This window comes from Peromyscus leucopus, chromosome 1, assembly GCF_004664715.2.
Source record: "Peromyscus leucopus breed LL Stock chromosome 1, UCI_PerLeu_2.1, whole genome shotgun sequence".
NCBI classification, from domain to species: domain Eukaryota; kingdom Metazoa; phylum Chordata; class Mammalia; order Rodentia; family Cricetidae; genus Peromyscus; species Peromyscus leucopus.
The window spans coordinates 42068050-42083698 of NC_051063.1; the positions used below are offsets into that span (position 1 = coordinate 42068050).

General features: G+C 36.4%; 1 protein-coding gene across 1 annotated transcript in view; it reads left to right on the forward strand.

Moving 5' to 3' along the window:
* The window catches only part of Kif20b (kinesin family member 20B), a 72711-nt gene that overhangs the window by 44137 nt on the left and 12925 nt on the right, over positions 1 to 15649 (forward strand). The window contains 7 exon segments of the mRNA XM_028859106.2: positions 168 to 306; positions 1553 to 1672; positions 3137 to 3197; positions 6306 to 6431; positions 7934 to 8061; positions 9995 to 10150; positions 15188 to 15364. Coding sequence (XP_028714939.1) covers positions 168 to 306; positions 1553 to 1672; positions 3137 to 3197; positions 6306 to 6431; positions 7934 to 8061; positions 9995 to 10150; positions 15188 to 15364 — 907 coding nt within the window.

The window sequence follows — 15649 nt, forward strand, 5'->3', positions numbered from 1 at the left end:
GAGCCCCTCCACCCCCATGACGCCCTCTGGAGCACTCATTGCTAGTTTACACATTCTATGTTGTGAAAAGATGTAGTTCTGTAACACTTGTTACCATTTCACACAGTGATCCTAAGCAGCTAGTGGTGCCACAACGCAGATATTTTGTGATCCATTTTTCTTTTCAGATTGAAAGAGGAGCTTGCTGCTAACTCTGTTCTTACTCAGAAGCTCCAAGCAGATCTTCAGAGGAAGGAAGAAGATTATGCTGAGCTGAAAGAGAAACTCACTGATGCCAAAAAGCAGATTGAGCAGGTACAGAAGGAGGTAGGTTATATGGAAGCCCTGTGGGCAGTTTGATGTGGTAGAGATTTTTTTCTCTTAGGTTTCAAGTTTAGATGTAGATTTTAGGATTAAACTGAAATCTGTGAACTTGAATTTTTCTTAAAATGATGAACGCCATTAATTTACAAAAGAAAATGCAGCTAACAAATAAACCGAAGGTTAATAATGAAGAAAATATGTGGATATCATGGCTTTTGACATGATCCTCGCCTGCTGCAGATAATAAACCTTTCTCCACTCAAAGGTTTGCGTGCATGTGTGTAAAATATATATGCTTTAGATACAAGAATAGAATCTTTTCTTTAAAAAGCATAAAATTCATGTTTCTCTAAAAAATAATTTTGTTTGTACGTAATATTTAGGGTATACAGAGTGACTTATAACAAATTTTCACTATAAATTAATTTAAATGGAATTTGGCACCTTCAATGTGTTATGGTAATAGACTAACATATTTTCAAAATAGGGAATTTAGTTACCCAGTTCAAAGGTGTAACATACAAAAAGATAATTAGGGAGGGAGAAACCCATTCCATTTCTCCTAGCCATTTTCCTTGAAGGTAGTACATGTATCTAGTTATCTTCTTACCATCTAATTTTCCTTTGCTCTGTATTTTTCCCCCTGTATCTTCTATGGAAATTGAAAATATTTTGCTGGGTATGGTGACATGTACATGCCTTTAATCCCAGCACTTGGGAGACAGAGGCAGGTGGATCTCTGAGTTCAAGGCCAGCCTGGTCTGCAGAGTGAATTCCATGACAGCACAGAGGAACACTGTTTTGAAGAAAAAAAAAAAGGAGAAAGAAACTTGAAAACATCTTAAGAACCTTCTCCCCTCCCCTTCCTTCTCCTCCCTTTTGCTTCCCTCTCCTTTCCTCAGCAGGCAAGCTGCACATCTTGACAGTTAGCTTTAGAGAAGAGAAGAGAGGAAAAAATAATACTACTTGAGTTATGCCTGCAAGGAGGAGGAAGCCACTTGCTGGGTACAAGGGACTCTAAAGAAACAGTAAGTAAGGAAGAGCAAAGTGTTAGGGAAAGCATGCTTAGAATAGAAATAGAAAAAAAAGGTGCTGAACTTTTCCACTTAGTAATGTATTTACCTTTAGCAGTATCTGTACTTTTCTGTTGTGATTAAAGGGCATGTTACCTGAAGATATGGCCATAAATTTTAAACAACAACAAAAAGTTTAAAAATGTTCAATTTGCTTCATGAATTTTGCTTTGTAGGTATCTGTAATGCGTGATGAAGAGAAATTATTGAGGATTAAAATTAATGAGCTGGAGAAAAAGAAAAACCAGTATTCTCAGGAAATAGAGATGAAACAGCGGACCATCCAGCAGCTCAAGGTAGTATTTATGTTGTTAATGGTGCTTGAAGTCCATTCTGCTGGTAGATTTTATTGCCTGATAAAATGTGTGTCTTTATTTTTTACGGTACCAACATTTTGTCTTGTTTTGTTGCTTTGAGATAGGGTGTCACTTTGTACCTAGATAGACCATGACTCATCACAAGTTAATCCATCATCACTTCTCAAGTGTCAGGATTATAGGCACAAGCCACCAGACCCTACTACCATATGATTGTTTGTTTTGTTTAGATTCAGACAGGCTAGCCTGGTCTGTAATGATCCATCCTAAAATAGATTGTAGAGACTGTGATGAGCTGATGGGAGATTGGAGAGTGTAGTCTTGGTGACCTGACAGGTTAAAGTTAGAATTGTAATTGAGCTTTTCCCCTTAAGTCTCCTGATAGTTCTCAGACCTTGCAACTGCTTTTTAGATAGAGGACTTTTATATTTTCTACATTTTGTGTTTCATAATGGGGACCTTAACATTTTTTCCTGTAATTAGTATAGATTATACTTTCATTGTCCCTTGTTTTTTGCATCTTATGATATGTGAGAACACGTTTCTGTAAAATACTCAGTAGGTATAACATATTAAAAGTTATAACAATCATAACTGATATTAAAAGTATAAGATTATTGTCTATATTTTTAATCAAAACAATTTACACTTGTTTATTTGTGTGTGCACGTGTTTATATGACTAAACGTATGGTTGCACATGTGCCATGGCACTTGTATACCCCACTGCATATGTGGAGGTCAGAGGACAGCTTGTGAGACTTTTCTTTCATTCTGTGGGTGTTAGGGCTAGAAGTCAGGCTCCCTGGGCTTGGCAAGCACCCTACTCACTGACCCATCTTACTAGTTTTGTTTATTTATTTATTTATTTTTCTCAGACAGGGCCTCACTATGTCTCACTATATGGCCTTGGCTGGCTGGCCTTGAACTCACAGAGATTAAATACATGTCCCACCACACCTAGGTCTTATTAATACCTACTTGTTCACTGCTCTAGAAGCTATGGTTCCTGGAAGAATGGAGCCAATGAATGAGGTGGACCAAAGTCTCATGCATTAGTCAACTTTATTCAGAGCCTCAGACACATGAGAAAATTCTCATGAGTTCAAGCCACAAGGACAAGCCACATTTGGCAAAACCATGTTTTTTTTTCCCATGGAGATATATAAAGGATAATTTAAACATTTAATTAAATAACAACAGAAGGCAATAATGAGTAATCTGAAGTAAACCCACCTGCAAGGTGCAAAAAAACATTCCAAGAACAATTATGTGTTTTGAAGAAACAGGTCTCAAGATTCTTGTCTTGTTTTCTTGGACTGTTTTCATAAGCACTTGACATTCTCCTCACAGGACTCCATTTCTGGACCGTGTTCCAACACCCACTATTAACTATTAAGTATTGATTTATATGTGCCTTTAATTGTATTCTTTAAATTTTTAGGAGCAGTTAAATAATCACAAAATGGAAGAAGCTGTACAACAGTATGAGAGAGTATGCAAAGGTCAGAACCAAGTTCCTCTTTCTAGAATAAAATTGACTGGTAAATAGTTGCAATAACAGTTAATATTTTTCTTTAAAAATGTAGAAATGATGGTAGCCAAAGATATGTTATCAAAAATAAAAGGCATTAATTTTGCTAAATAACTTTTAAACTTAAAATTGATTATTAGAAAAGCAATAGGTAATATTCATTCAGTGCAACACTGATTTCTTGGTTATGGCCAGTACTTTTTAAAAATATTTTTATTGGTTCTTTGAGAATTTCATACCATATGTTTTGATCGTGTTCACCGTTCTCCCAATTCTCAGATCCACTCCATCCTACCTTTCCTGTTCCTCCCAACTGTAACACAAATTACTAAATGATCTTATTAATAGAAAACACGGAACCAGGTATTGGGGTAAAAGCTGAAACATCAGAGAAAGAGAATAAGCCAGCCTTGTCCTTACCTCTGTGAAATCTTCAGCCTCGAGAGAGATCCTGTTTACTCACACCTTAGATACCTTTCTATGCCCTGCCATCTTACTTACTTCCTAGTGCTGGGATTAAAGGTGTGTGCCATGCCTGGCTCTGTTTCCAGTGTGGCCTTGAACTCACAGAGATATGGATGGATCTCTGCCTCCTGAGTGCTGGGATTAAAGGATTTTGCTACCACTGCCTGACCTCTATGTTTAACTAGGGTATACAATATATCAACACATTTTCTTTTTTTTATTTAAAATAATAAAAGAAGGTTATAACTAATATAAGAAAAACTATATACAATAAGTACAATAACTCTATGTAATATATACAGGCAATACATATATCAATAATGTCTAGTCCATTTGCATTTGACAAATTCAGTGAAAATACTTCATTATCTATCCTATTTTGGTGAGTCCAAAATGTATCTAATTCACTTTCTTTCTTAACTTGTATTACCAATCAAAAACTTATCTTTTGATGTCTTTCAAACATATACATTTTATACCTCTTTAGTGAGTTTCTGTTCAGAATTTGTCAACAAGGAAAACTATAACTATCTAATCTTCAACTCCCTTAGAGACCCGAGAAGGAAATAATATTAAGTGAGTAAGGAAGAAATGCAAACAAGCGACTTCCAAAAAATGTGAGAATTGGTAGAAACAGCTGGCTGCCTGGATATTCCTAACCCAAGGTTCCTCTGCAACATTGGGGCATCCATCTTCAGCCTACAGGCCTAGCATATCTGACAGACTCATCTGTGAAGCAGGATTTTTTAAAGAGCCTTCCTGCCTTGTCTTGGCAAGGATCAGAAGTCCTTTCTTTTGTGTTCTGCTTGTCAATTTTGGACAGCATACTGTCAGCAGTTTAGGCAAGGGCACTTTCTTGCCCAGTGACTAACTTTTGCTACAAAGAAAGTAAACTCCATATGGAGTTCCTTCGGTGCCCATTATCTTCTCTGAAGTAGATTGGTGCTGTTAGGAGCAGACATAACTGATAGTCATTAAAAAAAAAAAAGAAATAAAATCTGTGTTATTAAAACATGGTAAGTGCCATCTTCTATAGATCTCTGAAGTGTTTGAAGATGACCTGTCAATCTAAAATGTATTTCTGTTTAGCCTTAGAAACATACCTAGTATGACTACAAGTTTGATTGCAATGACTATTAACTTGTATTTCTTATATCCTAATTAGTTGGTAATAATAACTTTCAAGGACTAGCAATTTACACTATATTGTTAAATGAACTGTATAGGTACAATACCTTGAACAAGATTAGAAATATGTGTACAGTGTTTTCTAACAAAATCAATCTCAACTTTGTATCAATATACATAATTTGTATATAATATACAAAAATCCAATCCAGTATAACATATTTAAAACTAGTAGTTGCCTTTAAAAGTAGATTCAATAATCTACTTTTTAAATCTTATATCTATATCCCTTCTTTTTTCTTTTCAGACTAGATTCTATAATCTACCCTTTATCCATTATTTCTCTTTTTTTTTTTCCAGAGTAGATTCAATAATCTACCTATCTATATCCTCTTTTTATTCTTCTTTCTTTTTTTTTTTTTCAAGACAGGGTTTCTCTGTGTAGCTTTGGAGCCTGTCCTGGAACTCAACTCTCTCTGTAGACCAGGCTGGCCTTGACCTCTCAGAGATCTGCCTGTCTCTGCCTCTTGAGTGCTGGGATTAAAGGCGTGTGCTACTGCTGCATGACCTCTATGTTTATATAGTGCTAGCTTTGTCTTCTGATCCCTAGGCAAGCTTTATTGGGGTACACAATATATCACCACACCCAACTTTGTGTGTGTCTCTGTCTCTAAGGTCATTTTGTGCTACCATTTTATGTTTGGATGTGTGGCTTTCCACTGCAGCAGGGCCTACTTACCAGGGCCTATACTCACTTACTAGGGGCTGTCCTGACCTTTCCTTTCCCAGCAGTTAACAGTTGCCAATAGCTTGTCAGCCGTGGGTGGGACTCTGTGCCCAGTTTCCCTCTCTGCGCTGGGATTTGGTCTGACTTGGTTTTGTACAGGTCTTTTACATAATGTCACTCGGCTGCTTCTGCAGTGATCCCTGAACTTTCGGGGGGGGGGGGGGTTGGGAGAGGTTCAGTATGCTTCCTGTTCTTACCTTACATTATCTTTGTCCCTTTGTTGAAAAATAAATTAGCTATAAATGTGATAATTTATTTTCTGGTCTTTCATTTCTAATTTTTGATCTATTTGTCTTCATGCTAGCATGTCACTATTATGGAAACATTGTGATGTGTTTTAAGATTGGGAAGTGTGAGTACACCCATTTTTGTTTCATTTGTAAAAATTTTTTGCCTCTTTTAGGTGCTGTGCATTGCCACGTGAATTTTAGGACTAGTCTGTTCACTTCTACATAAAAGACATATGTAATTCTAGTAGTAGTGATTGTATTAAATCTGTTCTAATTGGGAAGATTGCTGTTCAACAAAATCTTTCATTAATGCTGGATATACCTTTGTATTTATTTAGGTCTTAAGTTTCAGTGGTTATTTCCGTATTTTCAGTTATACATTTTCTGAATTTTTTTATTATTAAAATTATGTGAGTTCTTTGTATATTTTGAATTGAACTATTAACAACAGTTTTTCTCACACATTTAGATCTAAGTGTTAAAGAGAAGGTGATTGAAGACATGAGATTGACACTAGAAGAGCAAGAACAAACTCAGGTAGAACAAGACCAAGTGCTTGAGGCCAAGCTAGAGGAAGCTGATTGGCTAGCCAGAGGTAAAGTGAAACTGCATCTCAAAACTTACTTTTTTTGCTTTAATTTTCCTTTTCAAAATGGTATAGAGTTTATAATAATTCATAATTTTTGACTGCCTTGACACTTGTCTTTTCCACTGTGAAGAAAATGATTGTTTTCTGAGTAAAGTTGTGTATCATAAAGAAAGAAGAATGCTCCATGATGGAGCTAGAGAGAAGACTCAGTGATTAAGAGCACTTGTAGCTCTTTCAGGGAATCTAGGTCCAGTTCCCTATACCGACATGGTGGCTTACAACCAACCATCTATATCTTCTAGTCCAGGAGATCCAGTACCTCTTGATCTCAGCAGATACCAGGCATGTACACGGAGCGCATACACACATGTAGACAAAACACTCATCCACATAAAATAAGAAATCTATGAAGAAAAAGCAATTTGATTGATTTGTGTCTGCAAGCATTTAGCATTAATTTGTTCATCTCACTAAGTTCTGATTCCATTGCTGTCAGCATCATCCATTTTTCTAGCATGTAGAGAAAATTACAACACTTACTATTCATTAAACTAATTATAGTCTGGTACAAAAGGAAAGAAATGTATGTACTTATTTTTATGACTTTTTTTAACATGTAATTTTGTACATTTGCTGTGTTAGCCTATTATCTGCATCTGTGAAGTGTGCTTGGTGATGACTTATGGCATGTGGCACATTTGTGATCGCACATTAGTGTTGTGATAATATGAGAGTACTCAGTAAACCCTTGAACTGTGTATTGGAGGATGATGTTCTTTATTTTTTCATAGCCATTTTCATAGACTTTTTTCTTTCTTGAGCACTTCAATAATTGTATCGTGTAATTTCAGATTAAAATACATTTTTACTCAGTACTTGGAACATTTATCTTTGAGCACATGAGAAGTCCCTGTAGTTTCTCTTCACTAGGATTTGGTGAGGGTGGCTGCAGAGATGTCTCAGAGATTAAGAGCAGTTTTTGACCTTGTAGAGGACCGGGGTTTGGTTCGCAGCACCCCTGTGGTGGCTCACAACCATCAGTAACTCTAGGTCCAGGGGATCTGATACCCTCTTCTGACTTCCTTGTGTATATGTGTGATACACATACGTACATTCATATGTACAAACAAACAAACAAAGTGATCTGAAAGAATTTGTTGAGACTCCTTAAAGATCAGCTGTTAGAAAAATTTACACACACACACAAACCTTTGTACATATATACGTATAAACAAACAAATAAGGTAATCTGAAAGAATTTGGTGAGTGCTTAAAGTTCAGCTGCTAGGATAATTTTAGTCCCATTTTGGTGTATATTTTAAGCTCTGCTAATTTTTTTCTTCTCAATCTTTCCTTCCTTCCTTCCTTCCTTCCTTCCTTCCTTCCTTCCTTCCTTCCTTCCTTCCTTCCTTGTTTCCTTGTTTCCTTCCTTTCTTTCCTTATTTATTTATTTATGGCCAGCCAAACATATTGCTGCATGTCATAACATTATTTGTACTTTAAATTAGAATTGGATAAATGGAAAGAAAAGTTCAAAGATCTGGAAGCTAGAAGTAATCAACAGTCAAATAAAGAACCCATGGATGACACAGACGTATTAAGAAAGAAGCTCAGTAATCTTCAGGATGAGCTGCAGGTATCATTTCTCTCTCTCCCTCCTTTCTGTCCATTGGGTTTCTGAGAATAGAACTCAGCATTTTGTATTTTATAGCTAGTTTTGTGGGTGAAATAATGCATAGTGATTAATATAGAGAAGAAACTTTCAACACATTTTGAAAATATCCTGGGGAAAATTCCCAAGACATAATTTATTATGAGCCAATGAAATCACAGTGATTGTGTCCTCAACTTTATGTTTTATATGTGTAATTAACTTTTTTTTGGTGTGTGTGTGTGTGTGTGTGTGTGTGTGTGTGTGTGTGTGTGCGCGCGCGCGCACCACAGCATACGTGGAAGTCAGTGGACAACTTTTAGTTGTTGAGGCAGAATTTCTTTTTTCTGTTGCTAAGCAGCATCTTCAGGCTAGCTGGTTCATTCACTTCTGGTAATTCTTCCATCTCTGCCTCCCATTTTGCTGTAGGAGTGCTGGTGTTGCAGATGGACACCACCATGTATATTTTAAAGCATGGGTTCTAGGTCTAGCTTTGAGCGACAGGCTTTTGCAGCCAGTACGTTTACCTGCTAAGCCCACCTGACCCATGTATATGTAATATTTAAATTACTGCTTTTGTTGTCTTTGTATCTATTTTTCTACTCCATTTTTTACCTAGCAAATATTGCTCTGGAGAAGACAGTCATTGGGAGACTTATTTTGATTATTGGTAACTTTTTCCATGTTTGATTATCGTTTGGAATAGAGTTGTATATCTGAACATTGAAACATTAACATATACTACATAAAGGAAATCTTATTTTATATTTATATACATTCTTGTTCAGGTTTAATGTACTGTATGTAGGGTATATAGAACACAGTATTGGGGGAAATAAATACTTTTTCCATTGGATTTAGCACCTCCTAGAGACTAGCATGAAACTCAATATATATTTGAGGGTGAGCTTGAACTTTCCTCCTGCCTCTCCCCCAAGATGATGAAATTATGGAAGTGTATGTACCCCGTGCCTAGTTCTTCATCTGATTTTTTTTTTTTTTTTTGCTCTGTTTTGTTTTTTATTTTTTGTCTTTGAAATGTTCTCACTATGTAGCCTGGCTGTCCTGGAACTAACTATATAGACCAGGCTGGTCTTGAACTCATAGAGATCATACCTGCCTCTGCCTTCTAAGTGCTGGGATTAAAGGCATGTGTCCTGAGTTATTTATGTGTCCTGAAAATAACAGGAAAAATTACTTTTTCTTTGTAATGACTAATTATAGATTTTAGAGTGTGTCCTTTCCATTTAAAAAATGCACAAGCAGCCAGAACAAATGATCCATTTGTTGTGACAAACAGTAATACATCTGCCATATTAAGATTGTTGTTGTGTTTGCATTTCTCCGAGATATTGTAATCTCCTGTCTTGCAAACTTTATTTCTGATATTGAGTGCTGCTGTTTTGGTTTTAGAGTTTTCTTTGGATTTTCAATGTCTGAAATTAGATGGCTGTGAGTATAAATATCTCTGGAATTCAGTTTGAAAATCACTTATCTCTATTCTCTGACCATTTCTCCTGAATGATTCTTTAATAAATTATACAGGTTTTTTTCTTTTTTTTTTTGACATTCTGTGTTTTATTTTTTTATTTTTGGAGCTATACAATTTCAAGTGACTGTTACAGACCAGGTGTCAGCAACCGCCCCCCCCCCCTTAGGTATAGTTATTGGAGTCACTGTAACACTTGCAGAAATGTCAATTGTTTAGTTTATCTTAAGCTCATTGATGAAGGAACTTCATAGGAAAATATTGTTTATAAGCAATGCAAGCCAGTTAATGTTCTTGTTTAAAATATGAAATAAATTGAGTTTGTCATTATTTAACAAAAAACATTTGTTTGATGTTTTTTGAAAAGGTAAAAATGGTTGGATTGCATGAAAATATTATTGAGACTTACTACTTTTATTATCTGCTCAGGAATCTGAAGAGAAATATAAAGCTGATAGAAAAAGATGGTTAGAGGAAAAGGCAGCCCTTACCACTCAAGCAAAAGAAGCTGAGAATCTACGGAACAAAGAGATGAAAAAATATGCTGAAGACAGGGAGCGCTGTTTAAAGCTACAGAACAAAGTGGTTGGTAGCAGTGGTTCTTCAATATATTTCACCTTTCCCTTTGCTTTGTTAAAGTTATTCCAGTTCTTGTGAGCAGGTTGTCTTTTTGTAAGATAATCCCCCATTTGACCATGACATTCAGTCTTGTGTTTTCTTAGCTTTTCTCACTTCATTTAGACACTTGGAAAATGCCTGATTGTATTTCCATGATCGTTAAGGATATTTAACAATTGTCATATTTACTGCCCATCTGTATTTCATCTTTAGTGAACTGTGTGTTCTCATGAGCCCAAATGGGGTTTGTTTAATGTTTTTGGTGTTTAATATTTTGAGGTTTGTTTTTATTTATTTTTTTTAATATCTAGATAGTAATCCTCTTGTCAGGAGCATGTATAGCTAGCAAAGATTCTATAGGTTCTCTTCACTTCATTATTTCCTTTACCGTGTAGAAGCTTTTGACTTTTTTGTAATCCCTTTTGTCAGTTTTAGAGATTATTTTCTGAGCTAATAGAGAAATGCTTTGCCAATGCTTGTGTCTCAGAGTGTTTTCCTCCAACAGTTTCAGAGCTTCTAGCCTTTTGGCCCACTTTGAATTTATTTTTGTGCAGGGTGAGAGAGATAGGATCTTAGTATTTTTATTCTGCATTTTGCTGTCCAGATTTGCCAGCACCATGTTCTAAAGGGGCTTTGTCCATTGTGTTTTGGTATCTTTGCCAAAAATTAAGGTGTTTGTAGCTGTGTGAGTTTCAGCCCGTGTCTTCTTTTCTGTTCCCTGTGGAAACACATCTGTTGCTATGCTAGTGTCATGCTGGTTTGTTATGGTGGCTTTGAAGTATGACCTGAGATTGTGATGTCTCCAGTATTCCAGTATTGTTCTTTTTGCTTAGGATTGCTTTGGTTATCTGGAATCTTTTGTAGTTCAAAGTGAATTTTTGGATTGATTTTTTTTTCCCTTGTTTGTGAAGATTGTCATTAGAATTTGAAACTGTAGATTATTTTTGGTGATGTGGGCATTTTACTATATTAATCCTGCCAATACTTGAACACAGAAGTCTTTGTGTTCTAGTGTCTTCTTCAGTTTCTTTGGTATTTTAAAATTTTCACTGCAGAGGGCTCTCACTTCTTGCTTTGGTTTATTTTTAGGTATTTTGTTTTTCATTAAAGCCATTGGGAATGGAATTGTTTTTTCTGGTTTCTCTTTTTGGTATGTTTATCATTGGTGTATGCAGAAGCTACTGAATTCTGTTCATTTTGTATGCTGCTACTTTGCTTAAGATGTTGATCAGTCCTAAGATTTTTCTGTATAGTTTCTATATACAGAATCATGTTGTTTGTTAATAGGAATAGTTTGACGTTTTCCTTTCCTATTTTTATCTTATTATCTTGGCTTATTGCACCACAATGTCTAGTTTTATATTGAATAAGAGTGGAAAGGTGGATACCATTGTCTCTTTCTTTGTTGTATCAGAAATGTTTTGCCTTTCCTCCATTTAGTATAGTGTTGGCTATAGGTTAATCATGTGACTTGTTATGTTGAGGTATGAACCTTTTATCCCTGGCTTTTATCATGAAGGGTTGAACTTTGTCAGAAGTTTTTTTTTTTTTTTTTTTTTTTTTTCCTGAATCTGTTGAGATAGTCATGTGATCTCTGAGTTTGTTAGTGTGATTTATTATATTTTTTGATTTTTGTATGATAACCTACTCATATCCCTGGAATTGATCCTATTTGGTAATGGTGAACCATCTTTGATGTGTAGTAGAATTTGGAATATAAAAAATTTACTTAGAATTTCTGCATCTGTGTTCACCAGGAATATTGTGCTATAATTTTGTTTCATGCACTTGTTTCCTGTGAGTGTAATGCTGGCTTTGTAAAATGAGCTTGACAGCATTCTTCTTCTTTCTGTTCTATGGATAGTTTAAGGAGCATTAGTACATACATATGGTCTGTCTGTCTGCCCGTCTCTCTTTCTGGCTTTCTTTATAGGTTTATGAAGGCTAGAGAGATGGCTTAGCAATTAGGGCACATAGTGCTCTTGCCGAGGATGTGAGTTCAAGTCCTAGTATCCACATGGCAGCTCAAAATTCCCTCCTGTAACTCGTTCCAAGGGTATCTGATGCCTCTGATGTCTCCTCATGTACCTGTACACATACATACATGTAATTAAAAAAATATTATTTTTCTTTTATGTGTGTATGTGTGTTTTACTTGCATTTCTATATGTGCTCAAAACAGGTGCCCTAGAATTACAGTCAGTGATAGTAGTGAACCCTAGTGAACCACCATGTCGGTCCTGGGAATGAAATCTGGGTCCTCTGCAAGATCTGCAAGTGTCTTAACTACTGAGCGTCTCTCCAGTCCCTTAATGCAAGTTCTCATTTAAAGGTCTGGTAGAATTCAGTTGTGAGTCCATCTGGGCTTAGGATGTTTTCAGTTGGGAAACTTTTATTATTGCTTAACTCTTATTTCTTATTATGTATTTCTTATGTTTATTTTATCTGAATTGTTTATATTCTCTATTTCATTGATGTCTGTTGTATTGTCTACCTTTTCATCTTAATTTTCTCTTGAATTTGTGTTCTTTCCTCTGTTTTGGTTAGTTAGCTAAGGGTTTGTCAGTCTTGTTTATGTTGTCTACTTAGGTTGGATTTGGCACCCCTTCCCTCCCTCTTTTCTCCTCCTCTTCCTTCCTTCCTTCCTTCCTTCCTTCCTTCCTTCCTTCCTTCCTTCCTTCCTTCCTTCCTTCCTTCCTTCCTTCTACCTTTCTTTCCAACTAGCAAATGACTTCCTTTATTTTTAAATTATATTTTATTTATTTAGTGAATGTGCACTTGCATGCTCTCTGTGTGTGTGTGTGTGTGTGTGTGTGTGTGTGTGTGTGTGTGTACATGCACATATACATATGCCATAGCTCCTGTGTGCAAGTCAGAACATCTTGAGGGTGTCAGCTCCCTATTTCTGTGATGTAGTTTCTGGAGTTTGAACTCAGCTTGGTAGACCTGCTGATTCATCTCATGGCCTTAGTTTTTGAAGACTTCAAGGTGTATCATTGAGTTTGGAGATTTCTCTCATTTATTTGTCTATTTTTGTACTGGTAATTGACCATAGGACCTTACATATGCCATTCTGACTAGGATAAGATAAAGTCTCAAAGTAGTTTAATTTGCATTTCCTCAAGTGCCTGATACTAATTCTAGTCTGAACTGTATGTATTCCTTCCCTGGCTTGCAGATGACAGTTTTACTGCTGAGCTGTCTTTCACAGACTGCAGCAGATCCTGTTCATGCCTCTAGGTGATCTTTTATTAGCCTCCTTGATGATCCTTCACTGGCCAAGTTCCTAATCTCCTCCTACCTTTAGATAAGCCCCTCACTGGTAGTGTTGGTTGATACTGGTCACACTCCCGAGCGGTCTTTGATGGTTGGAGTCCCCTGGACCACTGTCCGTATTCAAGGGCAGATGATAGTTCAGATGGCATTTCTATCTTGCTGAATATTGTGTTTTTCTGATTTGAAGTTTCTTTTTTTTTTCCTTTAAATTTTTATATTTTTATTTATTTATTTATTTATGTTTGATTTAAAGTTTCTTCTGGCTCACGGTATACTTGTAAGCCATGTTCAGTGTATAGAGTGTGTAGCTTTTGACACTTGCTCTGGGTTCCCAGAGTAGTTTAGAGAGGGCCTAGAGTGGCCAAGCTGTGCACTTCACAGGGCTTTTAAAACTGGTTTTTTGTTACTGCTCTGGTGGTGTGCCAAGAGGAAAAAGTTCACCACTGCTTCCTTTCCTTTGCCGATTTCACTGATGTACTTCGTAAGACTTTGACTCCTTTTTCTCTTCTGTGAAGTGCTTGTCACAGAAAGTATAGTGCAAAGTTTTTGAGGTTGTTTTAAGCTGGGACTCTGGCCCTCTGCCTGCATTCCCTCTCATTGGAAGGAAAGACCTTGTAATGGGCTCTGGACCTTGTTCTGTTCTGCAAAGATTTCTCCTTCCTTTACAACTGAAACTAGAAACATTCAGTGTTAACTCACCTCCTAATGGTAACTCACCTGCTTCCATCTGTTTTCAGGTTAATCCTTGGAGGTGCTAGCAGTTTCCATGTTTAAATTTTCTATGTTTTCTTTAATTTGACACAATATTTCACGCTTGTTTGAACCCACTAGAAATGACTGTTAAATATTCATTTTTCTTATAATTAAATGTTTTTTTGTTATTTTCATTTTATGAGTATGGGTGTTCTTCTTGTATGTCTGTGTACTCTGTGTACTCTGTGTACTCTGTGTGTGTGTGTGTGTGTGTGTGTGTGTGTGTGTGTGTGTGTGTGTATGTGTATCTGGTACCTGCAGCGGCCAGAGAATATGTTGGATACCCTGGAACTAGAGTTACCCTGTGAGTGCTGGAAATTGAACCCATGTCCTCTAGAAGAGCACCCAGTGCTCTTAACTGCTGAGCTGTCAGCTCCCTTATATCATTTTTCTATGTTTAGTAACTATGAGATGTATCATTTGTTGTACTGTAATTTTATTCTTTTATTATTTGAATATTGTTGGAAATAATGTTATATAAAATGCTATAGCTATAATTATTTATTGAAAGAAATTACCAATAATCTGGTTCTTTTGAAAGTGGACTAAGGACAAATAAGACATGTGGATATTCATTTATTTTGAGTCAGGGTCTCATGTAGCCTTGGCTAGCCTAGAACTCACTGTATACACCAGGCTAGCCAGGGATTCACAGAGATCCACCTGCTTATGCCTCCTGAGTGTTAGGATTAAAGGTGTGGGCCACCACTCCTGGCATGAGTATTTAATATATAATAAGTGGGTTTTTTGTATTTTATAAGCATTTCATCCACACATGAATGAATAGTATGTTCTGTATTATATTCATCATGTTATATTTAATAAAAATTTAAAAACATTCTTAGATTCATTATAATGATTTATGTTAAATTTTTAAATTAATTTTTTAAGTTAGGAAACAAGGTGATGGGTTCCGTTTTGGCATATTTATACCTGTGTCATTATGCTTCGGTGACTTTGGCGCTTGTTGACTAGGAAACACTAACAGCACAGCTGGCAGAGAAAACTGCTGACCTTCAGAAGTGGAGAGAGGAGCGGGACCAGCTGGTCACCGCTTTAGAGGTGCAGATGAAGGCGCTGCTCTCCAGCATCGAGCACAAGGAGGAGGAAGTCCAGCAACTGAAAAGGGCTGCAGCAGAAAGCGCGGGGCCGGTCAGTGCACTCCCACTTCCTGTACCTTCCTGTTGAGCACAGACTGCTTCCAAATTACTTCCCAACTGCAGTTACTCAGGACATCAGAAAAGAAGCAAAAGCTTGAACATTTTGGATAATTTTCATGGTTTTTGAATTTTCATAGTTTATTATTATAGTCGATTTGTCAATGGCCAAAACGTAACACTTCCTCTTAGTAGCTTGTTCATACTTCCCAGATTAAAGTAATTAGAAAGTCTACAATTTAGGATTATCTTAATCTACTTGGAATTGTAAAAATGTGTT